Here is a 12,394-nt window from a genome sequence, read left to right on the forward strand (position 1 = left end):
AAAAACACCCCAGCTTCACCCATTTCAGCCCACCTCTGAGGCAGGAACCTAGGCTAGGCCAGGCCAGGCCACCCTACGTGGGGCCGCCCGTGGGCGCCTCCTACCTGCTTCCTGAGGCGCCTCTGCCACCTCTCCCATGGAGCTCCGCTCCCCCGGGCGAGGCGCTGGAGACAAGCGGGCCAGCCCCCATCTTTCTGCGGGCCATTACCGTATTTTCCGACTGCGAGACATAGATCTCCTCACCTGCTGCCCCACGCCAACTTTCCCAGCAGAGGCGACCCGGTTAAGGCCGCAGAGGCCCCGCCCCCGCATTCCATTCCTTACATGGTGTCAGAGGAGCACCGCCAGCCACGCCCCCTTTTCCCACCAGACGCGCGAGGCGCTCTCGAGCTTGCGCGCGTGACAGCGGGGGAGGGAGGGGGAAGGAAGGGAGGGAAGAAAGGAAGGAAGGAAGGGGAAGGAGAAGGAAGGAAGGGAGGGAGAAGGAAGGGAGGGGTGGAAGGCAACGCATCGGCATGGTATCCCCGCGCCAGGAATGCACGCACCATCCCCCACCAGCAAGCCTTTCTCGGGCTACTCTATTTATGTTTCTGGCGCCGATTTGCATAAGACACCGCCCTCCGCGGCCATATAAGGGAAAGGGGGCGTGACTCGGGGGGTGGGTCGCGGCCGCTCGTTGTCTTCCTGGTGCCGTTTATACAGTATAGCCACTTCCGCTATCCGCTTAGAAGCGGCGCGATCATGGCGGAGCGTGGTCAGCTGCCTTCCCCCGCCAAACGCCTCTGCTGTAGACCCGGCTATGGTTCGGGGTGCAGGCCGGGCCAGCGGGTGGGCGGTGCTGGACTTGGCAGCGGGGCGCTCTGCGCTGGACCCTCCTCCGTAGCTGCTGCTGCCGCCGCTGCCGCCGCCGCTGCTGCTACCACCGCCGCCACCGCCGCCGCTGCCTTGGGGCTGTTGCCGCTCGGGAAGACACAGAGCCCCGAGTCCTTGCTGGACATCGCAGCTCGCAAGGTGGCGGAGAAGTGGCCCTTCCAGCGGGTAGAGGAGCGTTTCGAGCGGATACCAGAGCCGGTACAGCGAAGGATCGTTTACTGGTCCTTTCCCCGAAGCGAGAGGGAGATTTGTATGTACTCCTCCTTCAACACCGGCACCGAGGAGCCAGCCTCCACCCCCGGGGGGGCCACCGCCGGTACCGTGCCCGGTGGGGGCGCGGACACCGCCGAGGAGAATCGCCTCCCCTTCCGCAGGGGCGTCGCTCTGCTAGATGGCGGTTGTGTCGATGACGTCCTGCAAGTCGGTGAGTCACCGGCCGGGAACTCGCTGCGGAGTTGGGCCGCGGCTACCCGGGCAGGGCGCCGCGGGTCTTCCTCAGCGTGTCACTCGCCTGCCATCCCGGGAACCGCCTTCCTTTATGGGCGGCCCTGGCGGCCGGAGCTATCCCGCCTCCTTGGCGCGCCTCGGCAGTCCGTCAGGGGGCCGGCAGCACGGTCGGGGAGCTGCCCCCTGCGGCCCGGCTTGCACGTACCCTTCACACCCAGACTGTAATTTGGGCCGGGCAACTTTCTCCGCCAATCTCTTCCACCTTGTACACAGAACACATAATAAATCCTTCAGTGACACATCCGCGGTCTCAGCGGCCGGCCCGGTCTCCGACAGGCGGGCCGGGCACGGTGCCTCCCCTCCGCCTGTCCCTTTTACTCTCCCGACGGATCATGCCTGCTCCCTGTAATCCAGAGTGTAATCCCGTTTGTCTCCGCTCCCTCCCAGCTCCCACTTTTGGTAATCCGAGTCATCGCCATACCCCTAGCTACAACAGCGAGGAGATGCCTCCGCCGGTGGAAATGAATCAGCAGAAAGCGGCCGGTGGGGGAAGAGGGTGGAATGCGTTGCGGTCCAAAATGGAAAAAATAAGAGGATGCGAGACCCCAGAAGCGAGTGGGCGGGGCGGGGGGCGAAGCCGCAAACAAAGGCATTTCTAGGACAGCGATGGCGGCGAGCCAGAGGGTGGAGGTGCGATCCGCCCAAACTCCGCCGTCGTGGCGGCGGCGGCGAGGGGAGGTTCGTCGGGAAAGGCCTCGGTTCGGGGTGGCGGCGTGGAGTTGCTGCAGCTCGGGCGCGGAGAAGCCCACGAGTTATTTTAGTATGAGCCCCTGCGTGACAATGGCGAGGTGATGGGGAAAGTACTGTTCTTCCTCCTCCTGGAACAATACTTCCACCTCTTCTGTCAGTGCCCCCGCACTCGGCGGCCGACGCCTGCCGGGACTCTTCATCTGCAGAGGGTTGGCGTCCCTGGTTAACGCCTCCCTACGAGCAGTCCCCTGTCGGGGCGGTGATGGTCCTGCGGGAAAAGGGGTTTATAGCTTTCTCAGGAAACTTCTGCCGGGGCGTGGTACGCTTGCGTTTTGTGCGACCTGCGTGTGCTAGGCACATTGCTGTATGGCGGTGCCTCGCGGAGGAGGAGGCGGCGGCAACTGGGCACTTTGTTTTCATTTTAATGTTTGTGTTTTCTTCAGTTTTTTCTTTCCCCTTCCCCCAAAAGGGAAACCAAACAAAAGAGACTTTTTTTTGTTTCTTACCGCCGGGTCGACAATCGGGGGGCAGGGCGGGACGGCGGCTCAGATACGCTGTTGTTCGCCTTTTGTTTGCAGCATCGTGTGGGACTGAGCCGCGCAGAACTGTGGTGGTGGCCCCAGCCCCGGTGCTGCGGCTCGAGATCAGAGGGTGTTGGGCTCCCCTTCGGCCTTGTTCGCAGCGGATTTCAATTCGCGGGCAGCCTGCAAACGTGCCTTCTACTTTCCAAAGGGAAGCTCTGTTGCTGTTTCTGGGCTAAATGCTCTTCTGCCTAGGTGGAGTTCAGCTTTAGACATTTTTTTAAGGGTTAAAAAAAAGTTAATTTTATATATATATAAATATATATATATAAACTTTCTTACAAATTTAATCTTTTGCCTTTCTTCTTTCCAAAGGTCTGAGTTACATCTGTGGTTCCTCAGGACTGGCCAAACCAGAAGTAGGGCTTTTTTTAGTTTGGTTGGTGGTGCTGAGACTTTTTCTTTTCCCCCCTTTTGCTTGCACTTGATTCTGTTTGCAAGCAATGAGGAATGACAGGAGCGCATTTACGGAGGGTTTCTTGGCTGATTACATTTAAGCTAGGAATTCACTGTGAAAACAAAGCCAAGGGGTGATAAATAAAAGATGCAGTCTTTTCTAGGACACCCAATGTGGGTTTGGCTTTGCTTGCTTTCAGCATTGGAATAGAGATCAATGAGTAGTTGTGAAAGAAAAAATAGTGACTTTTTGTATAGCTCCCCCTGAGCCGGAAGACAGGGATGGGGAGCAGAATGAAGCCCCCATAATCCAAGGGGAAATGGTTAGCGACCTGCTACACCACTTGGACACCCACAAGTCTATGGGGCCAGATGGGATACACCCAAGGGTGCTGAGGGAGCTGGCAGAGGTGATCCCTAAGACACTTTCCATTATCTATCAGCAATCTTTGCTAACTGGAGAGGTCCCAGTTGACTGGAAGTTGGCTAATGTGACACCCATCTACAAGAAGGACTGGAAGGATGATCTGGGCAACTACAGACCTGTCAGTCTAACCTCGGTACCAGGCAAGGTCATGGAGCAGATGATCTTGAGTAACATGGCACATAGAAGAGAACCATGTGATCAGGTCCAGTCAACATGGTTTATGAAAGGCAGGTCCTGTTTGACCAACCTGATCTCCTTCTATGACAAGGTGACCCACCTAGTATATGAGGGAAAGGCTGTGGATGTTGTATATTTAGATTTCAGTAAAGCCTTTGACACTGTATCCCACAACATTCTCCTGGAGAAGCTGCAGCTCATGGCCTGGATGGGTGTACTCTTTGACGGATAAAGAACTGACTGAAGGGCTGGGCCCAAGGAGTTGTGGTGAAAGGAGCCCAATCCGGTTGGTGGCTAGTCACGAGTGATGTTCCCCAGGGCTCAGTATTTGGGCTAGTTCTGTTTAATCTCTTAATCAATAATATGGATGAAGGGATTGAGTGCACCCTTAGTAAGTTTGCAGATGACACCCAATTGGGTGCGAGTGTTGATCTGCTGGAGGGTAGGATGGCCATACAGAGGGATCTGGATCAGTTGGATCATTGGTCTGAGGCCAAGTGTATGGGTTTCAGTAAGACCAAGTGCCAGGTCCTGCATTTGGATCATAACAACCCCAGGCAACGCTTGGGGAAGAGTGACTGGAAAGCTGCTGGGCAGAAAAGGACATGGGGGTGTTGGTCGATAGCCAGCTGAACATGAGCCAGCAGTGTGGCCAAGGAGGCCAACAGCATCCTTGCTTGTATGAGAAATAGTGTGGCCAGCAGGACTAGAGGAGTGGTTGTGCCACTGTACTCATCACTGGTGAGGCCACACCTTGAATACTGTGTTCAGTTTTGGGCCCCTCATCATAAGAAGGACATTGAAGTACTAGAGAGAGTGCAGAGGAGAGCGATGAAGCTGGTGAGGGACCTGGAGCACAAGTCTTATGAGGAGCGGCTGAGGGAGCTGGGGCTGTTTAGCCTGGAGAAAAGGAGGCTGAGGGGAGACCTTATTACTGTCTACAACTACTTGAAAAGGAGGTTGTAGCATGGAGGGTGTTGGTCTCTTCTCCCAAGTAGCAAGTGATAGGATGAGAAGAAATGGCCTCAAGTTGTGCCAGGGGAGGCTTAGATTGGATATTAGGAAAAAAAATCTTCATGGAAAGGGTTGTCAGGTGTTGGAACAGGTTGCCCAGGGAAGTGGTGGAGTCACTATCCCTGGAGGTATTTAAAAGGCGTTTAGTTGAAGTTCTTAGGGGTGTGGTTTAGTGCTAGAGTTAGGTTAGGATATGGTTGGACTGGATGATCCTGAGGGTCTCTTCCAACTGAAATGTTTCTATGATTCTAAAAAGGGAGTAATGTTGGCAAGGGTCAATATGAAGAAAGAAAATCTGCATAAATACAATTGAAGTGTTGACTGCTGCTTCCAGACCCTTTAAATGTATTCTGAACAAATGCTATACCTACTGCTGAAAATACTTTGGGTCAAGTTTGTGTGTGGGTTTGTTTGTGGTTTGGTTGTGTGTGTTTTTTATTTTTATTTTTTTAAACCTTATGTCAGTCTCCTTAGGAAGGCTGCACAAAAAGAGTAGTGGAAGCTGGTCATATGAAATATGTCAATGGTATTATTATTAAGGGCACTGTCCAAATGCCTCTTAAACACTTAGGGCATTTTTTTTTCCTCCTATATTTAGCATTGGTGTTGCCTCACCTTGTGTACTGTGTGCAGTTCTGGGCCCCACAGTTTAAGAAGGATGTTAAGGTACTTGAATGTGTCCAGAGGAGGGCAACAAAGCTGGTTAAAGTGCTGGAAGGCATGTCCTATGAGGAGTAACTGAGGACTAGGCTTGTCTAGTTTGGAGAAAAGGAGGTTGAGAGGTGACCTCATTGTTCTCTATAGCTTCCTGAGGAGGGGAGGTGCTGATCTCTTCTTTTGGCTATACGGTGACAGGATGCATGGGGGTGGTTCAAAGTTTTGCTGGGGAGGTTTAGACTTGCCATTAGGAAACTTTTATTTACCAAGAGGGTAGTCAAACACTGGAACAGGCTTCCTGGAGTGGTGGTTGATGCTCCATGCCTCTCAGTATATTTAGACACAGTGTATTTAGGTATTTAGACAATACCCTTAACAATATGCTTTAACTTTTGGTCAGCCCTGAATTGGTTGGGCAGTTGGACTAGATTGTTGTAAGTCCCTTCCAACTGAAATTATTCTGTTTTATTCTAACAGAAGCCTTTGGTTTGCCTTGCAAGGGAGTTGTGGAACACTTGGGTAGGCTGGGTCCTGGTGTAGGAAAGTTCTTGTGAAATTTGGATAGGTAGTTGTGTCTGGGTCCTGGTGTAGGAAAGTTCTTGTGAAATTTGGATAGGTAGTTGTGTCATTAGGGCTGATAAAGGTTCTTGCTGGTGAAATATTCATTGTGAAGCAGAAAGGTGCAGCTGTGAAAGCAAATTTAACTGAAGTGAGTTACTGCATAGAGAATGGAATTGGTTCCATATAATATGGATGAATATGTAGCATTGAGTAAAACTTAACGTTGATTTTGTGTAAGTGCATATTTAGTGACCATATAAATGTTAACTTGGTCCTTGCAGTAGGAGTAATGGAAACTCTGTAATTGTTTACTATTGTACTATGGAAAAGTGCAGTTATTGGACAAAGTACATTTTAATATATATCAATTCTAACAGCCTTACTTGTAACACTAAGTATTACTATCAACAGGGAATGCAGGATTTGATTTTTGAGGGAGACATTAATTTAAGTTAAATGGTAGTTAAATGGAATATTTTGCTTCTGAATTTTACAGTATAGCCCCCTATTTTTTCAGTCTAGCCCTAGATAAACATTTAGACAACTTTATCATTGCAACTCAAGTGAAAGAATTTCAAAAACTTGTGTCTGTGCTCTGCTAAAAATTTTCATGTGATCCTGCTTCATGCCCCCAACTTCATCTCATGTGTAATGAAAAAAATCCTAAATAAAAGGAAGGTAACACATTAGTCTGTTTTGAAGTTCAATTATGTTGTCCTAGCATAATAATTACCATAACTTAATTTTGAAAGATTTTTCTCTAAAGAAGTTGGCTTCAGAATTCCATTTGCATCTAACTTATTGATGTTTTTATAGGGTTTTTATTATGTTTCAATCAGACATGAAGGATTTCCTTTTTTAGTTTATTAAAAAAAAAAGAATGCAGACTCCTAACACAAATCTTTTCAACTGTATAAAACAGAGCTTTTTTACTATAGTTGTTGCTAATTTATTTCAAACCAAGTATTTTTAGTAAAAGTTACAGTCTAAACATGAAAGCACTTTCTGAGTAAATACAATAATTTGAAAGGAGAATTAGAAATTGACTGTGTTTCACTTGGCCAAATTGATGAATATGCTGGAAGTGAGCATACAGGTTTAGATGGTGAAGTGTATATTTGGTTTCTGAGGTTAGCCCTGAACTAGTATACAGTACTGTATTGTCACAATTGTGGCTGTCAAGGTTAGGAAGAGGTGGGATAGCACGGCTGATCTGGCAAGAACCCTTAATGGTAGTTACTGTAAGAGAAGGAAAAAACAAACCCTGTGCCTCTGTTGATGTGACTCTTCTTGCTTGGGAGAAGATGGAGGCTGCCTTTGCTGTAGTGCTATAAAGCTCAGCTTTACTGCTGTAGCTGCATCCACGTTAGAAGTACCTGAAGTGGTTTTGGTATGTCATATAAGTACTCCTGCAGTATTCTTGTCTGTCTGTAATTTGAGTTTAGCTTGTCTTTGCTGCGTAGATCCTGCTTGCTCATACAGGTCTTCCTTTAAGGTATTACAGTCCTTTCCATGGCAGCTTTATAATCACAGTAGTCATGTCTCTTGGGTATGAATGGCAAGGGGAGTGAGCTGTAGGGAAGAAACTCCTAGGGAAGGAAAATAATTTAAATAACTGACTGGCACTTACCACAGTTCTAGAATTTAATGTTACTGTTGTGAGCTAGAAAACTGCCTTGTCTGTGGAAGAGGGTTCAGTTGAACAGCATCATCAGCGTGGAGCTTGCAGACTTGTTTTTCTGAAGCCCCTTGGTGAAATGGGATCAGAGGGATGTAACCAAAATATTTTTTAAAGAAAAAGTAAAATTTCTCAAGTGTAATATAATGGTTGGAGCTCCCTAGATGTTTCTTTAGTTGGTTTTAAATTAAAGACTTGATTTTTCTTTTTTAATTTGCTTTTAATGAGAAGTATTTATCTTCTGACTCAGAGGTGCTTTTATAATCTATTGTTACAGCTAATTATTCCCTCACTTATTTTTTTTTCTTTTTTTTAAATATGAGCTAAAAGTTGGTGATTGCTTTCAAAACCAGTAGAAGATATTTTCTCACCAGAAAGAGAAAGCTTTACATGACCATATTGGTAATTGCTACATATAAATCTGGTGGAATGTGATACCTACATGTAATGTAATCGGTAAATTTTACATCCTTTTAATGGATGGTGATTCTAGTTATTTTTTTGTTCTCTCTAGCTGTCTTTGCTCAAAATAATGTGGAATTGTAAAGTAAAACAAATGCAATTTCTCTTCTTTCAAGGCCTAATTGTTTGAGTGCCAACAGGATCATGTGAAACACCTTTCTGTTGATAAAACAAAACCAAAAAAAAAAAAAACAAACCACAAACCCAAAACCCAGTAACAATAATAATAATGAAAGAATATACAAAGCGAGGGATACACAATGCAATCTCTCACCATGTGGCAATCCCAGTATCATAGTTCACCTTTTCTGAGCAAACTATTCCTCCAAAGCAGCAATTGTGAAGTCCCAACTGCAGTTTATGCTGAACACCTCCCCTTCATTGCAGACAGCAGCTTGCGTTCAAAACACAGTAGCACTGAACCATGTGGTCCAGAGAGAACCAAGAGCATCCCAGACCACCCTGCTCCCCAGAAGTGAGAGAGATTCACCAGCCCCCTTTTAAAACTGAGCATGACTTTATATGGTATTAAATACCCCTTTGGCTAGTTTTGGGTCAGCTGTCCTGGCTGTGTGTCTCCCCAGCTTCCTGTGGAAATTAACCCTATCTCGCTCAACCCAGAACATAGTAGCTTGTATTCTCTCTGCCTTGCTGAATACTGGTATGCATGGTGGCAGCACAAACTCTCTTCAGCAAATCAGCTTCTAGCTTACCTTTTTCAAGAGTAGCTGGTGAACTTTATTTATATTAGTTTTCTACATTCGGCTTTGATTTTTTTTGACTGGCCTAAAGCTCATAGAGCACCAATCCCTATTCAGTGATTAATGAAGGTATTGATAGTGCATTTATGGAAAGTATAAATAAATGCAGATAGTATAGTCTTCAGGATTTCATATACTTGGGTGCTGATCATTTTTGCCACTTACCTGCTGTTTTGGCTGTAAGGAGCCATTGAAGGAGGAATGTTTTCGCAACTGTAAGTCTGAAACCTGATAGAGACTGAGAAATGTCTGGCTGTCAGACCTTTAATGTAAAACAAAGCCTCTTGGCACTAATTGTGGAATGCAAACATATTCTTGTGGTTAAAAGTTAAACTAGGGGGAGGAGGTAGGAGAGTCAAGCTACCATACCTTAAATGGAAATAAATAAATAAGGGGAGGGTCATTAGAATTGGAGTAGTGAGAGAGGTAAACTGAGGCAGGACATCTGAGAAGCATCAGGTAGTCTGTGAATCCTGTACCCAACCAATGGGGAACAGGGGAGGGAATTTGTGGCTGGGATTAGGGTAATATAAGCAGGGGCTTTTGCCCTGTTCTGTGTGCCTACCTTTAGGTAGATCACCTGGTTTTGCAAAATCATTAATAAAACATGCTTTGCTGAGAGATCCTGCCTGAGTCTATTATATTGGCAAGATGATAATTTCCTACATGGCCATGAAAGGATGGCAGATACAATGACTGTGTTAAGAATTCATTAACAAAAATCTCTACAGATAATCTTCTGGAAAACATGAGCTAGTCAGCAAAATTGTGTGAAGAACCTTACAGTAAGGTATTGATTACTTGCACAGCAGTTGCCTCAATGAAGCACTTATTTTCCTTATGTTTGAGGAATACAGTACACTGCTTTGGGAGGGTGTTGAGGTTTGATTGCGGGGTGACAATAAAACTGTGGCAGATGTATTGTTAACCCCCTCTCCCCCCTTCCCACTAAGGACAGGTGATTGGGAGGGAAAGAAGGGCAGAGAGAAGAGAGTTGGAGAAATTAAAAATGTTTTACTAATGCTACCAATAAAATAGAGAAAATAATACAAAATATACAAAACCAATCTTGAAAGTCCCAGCAACCGCTCCGGCAGATGTAGGGCCGGCACACGAAGTCCTGGACCAGACTCTGCAGCCAACTGGAACTGGATTCAGTTTGTCACTAGGCCTCAGTTCACAGGGACGACTTGCAAGGTCCTCTCCCAATGTCGGCCATAAGGAAAAAGGGCCAAGATCCTCATGAGAATAACTTGATTAGGGCTACTCTTAGAAGCAGCATACCACTTAGTTTTACTGACAGTTTTCAGTGATCAAATTTTATGTTGTCATGTATCCTAGCAATAATTTAGAGGCTTAATTTCCAGGTAGTTATGTAGATGATAAATATAAGTGGCTGTTTGGTGGCAGGAGTGAAGAAGTGTTTAGGAGTAAACAAGAGTTTGGCTCATTGAATAAGATGTACTTGAAGAGAAGAGAGGTAGTAAAATGCTGAATAGACTTTCATAGATGAGAGGCTAGGAAGAGAAGTGAGCAAGTGGTGATGCCTGAGATAAGGTAGAGGTTAAAGAACTCAGCAGATCTCTGAAGAGGTGTATTTAAGGAGGATATAGTCTGTTCCCTCTGCACAGTCTATTTTCAATGGGTATTAGCGAAGGCATGGAAGCTGATACATTCTTTCCTAGAAAATGAAACAAAGCTTTCAAAATGAAAACAGGTTAGCAAACTGTAACTTAGCTGTCCTGTAGCTTTTGAAATTGTAAAATATGTTTAAAGTTATGAAGTGGATGTTTTCTTGCTCCAGTTTTTAACCTTATATCCCAATTTAAATTTTATAGATAAGATGTATCAGGTGCACAAAGGAAACACTGTTTTTCAGAAAGCACTGACTTTCTATTTAATTGAAGGATGTCTGTCAGACTGTGCTTTATAAGCAGCAGGAACTATTTTTGTTGGGACATGGTGGATATTCCATCATTACAGTGGTAAAACAAAACCAGTGACTTCATTTTGTACAGCTGCTTGAAATGGAGTTTATTAATAGAGTTAAATATGTGTTGATAAGATCATAGAATAATAACTGAATTTCTTTTATTATAAGGTATAATCAAATTGTGTCTTAATTATCCTCAATTGGCAATAAATTGCTTGATTTTAAAGCATTCTGTATTACAAAAAGAGGAGGTATGTGTTTTCTATATTTTCTTTTTTTTTGTTCTCCATAGTAGTGAATATTTGTGGTACCCAGTCTTGAGAAGAACTGAGAGGGGGCTTTTTGCTGCCCTCTCCTTTTTTTTTTTTTTTTCTCCTCTCAAGGCTATTGAGGATATATGTTCTGCAGGCTTGGTAATAAAGATGGGGAGTGCAATGTTAGACTGGATGAATGGAAAGAGATGTGAATCATGAGCATACATTTCAGTGAATCCTGCCTGTTATGAGGTCCATCTTCCCCCCCTTCCCCCCTGAATAAGAAAATGAAGTTAAGTAATAGAGATTAAGTTTTGAGAAATTTCTACTGAAAGGAGGAAGCAGAGGATGATGACTCTGCAATGAGACACTAAGCTGTGATTTTTAGGAAGTAAAAGGAGAGCCACAAAAGCCAGTAAAGGTCAAGTGCTGGGAGAGGAATCATCACTTTATAGAAGTGCTGAAAGGTAAAAGAATACAAATCCTGAAGCATATCCAGAGAAGCTTTCCAGTGGGGACCTTGGTGAGAGCCATCCCATTGTGATGCACTGCACTGGATCCAGCAAAGGCTGAATGGCAGAATCCCATTCCAGGCAAGGGCCTCATTGTACTCAATTATTTGGCAATGGGAGTGAGAAGGTGGTGATGTGGGGCAGGTGGTGGTGTGATATGACACAAACACCTCAGACAGAAGTTACACAGGTGAATGATGTAAGGGAGGTCAGTAGTGCAAAAAGAAGTCTGTATATTAGCCTAGCATACATGTAACTTGATTGGTAGGTAGGGTGTTATCTGTAGCTGTGTTTTGGGCCAGGTAGCTTGGAAGGGATCGCATTGCATGTGACCTTGGTAAGGAAATGAATATTCTGAACCTGGGGTTGGGGGAGTGTGGTGTGAGGAAATAAGCAGATCCACCTATAATGCAGTTGCTGCTATCTGATGCTGGTTTGAAGTACAGTGGGAAGGGTATGTTTGCAGTATGGGCTGATGGTAGGACTGCTGCTGAAATAGCCTGCAATTTAATCTTCCATCAGTAGCTGGGTACAAGTAGCATAAGTTTCCAGCAGCATGTTCAGCACAGGTTGGAGAGACCTTTGAGAGGCTCATCACCCACAGAGCTCAGTTCCATCACGCCCTGCTCTCAGCACTGAGCAGCTCCTCTTCCATGGGCAAAAGCACTACCAAGCTTTTGTTCAGTTTGCTTTCCTGTGGGAATGAATATATTTGTGAGCAGGAGGCTGTTGTGAGGTTTGTTAGCATTATGTGCTCTAGGTGTCTAATGGCAGTGTTCAGCGTGGTGGTTACAGCTGTTTAGCCCTGACACAGGCATGCTGGTGCAGTGATACAGGTATTAGGAGTTGGTGTTGTGATAAAAGGGCTTCCATAAGCTTGAGCTTTGTGTCAGCTATTCAGAGACTCTTGT

At 45.8% G+C, this 12,394-nt stretch overlaps 1 protein-coding gene across 1 annotated transcript in view; it reads left to right on the forward strand.

Moving 5' to 3' along the window:
* The first annotated feature begins 741 nt into the window (after positions 1-741).
* Positions 742-12,394, forward strand: part of LOC135577055 (zinc finger SWIM domain-containing protein 6-like) — a 193,088-nt gene continuing 181,435 nt past the window's right edge. The window contains exon 1 of the mRNA XM_065044697.1: positions 742-1,297. Coding sequence (XP_064900769.1) covers positions 742-1,297 — 556 coding nt within the window. The remainder of the gene's footprint in view (positions 1,298-12,394) is intronic.

Source organism: Columba livia, chromosome W, assembly GCF_036013475.1.
Source record: "Columba livia isolate bColLiv1 breed racing homer chromosome W, bColLiv1.pat.W.v2, whole genome shotgun sequence".
NCBI classification, from domain to species: domain Eukaryota; kingdom Metazoa; phylum Chordata; class Aves; order Columbiformes; family Columbidae; genus Columba; species Columba livia.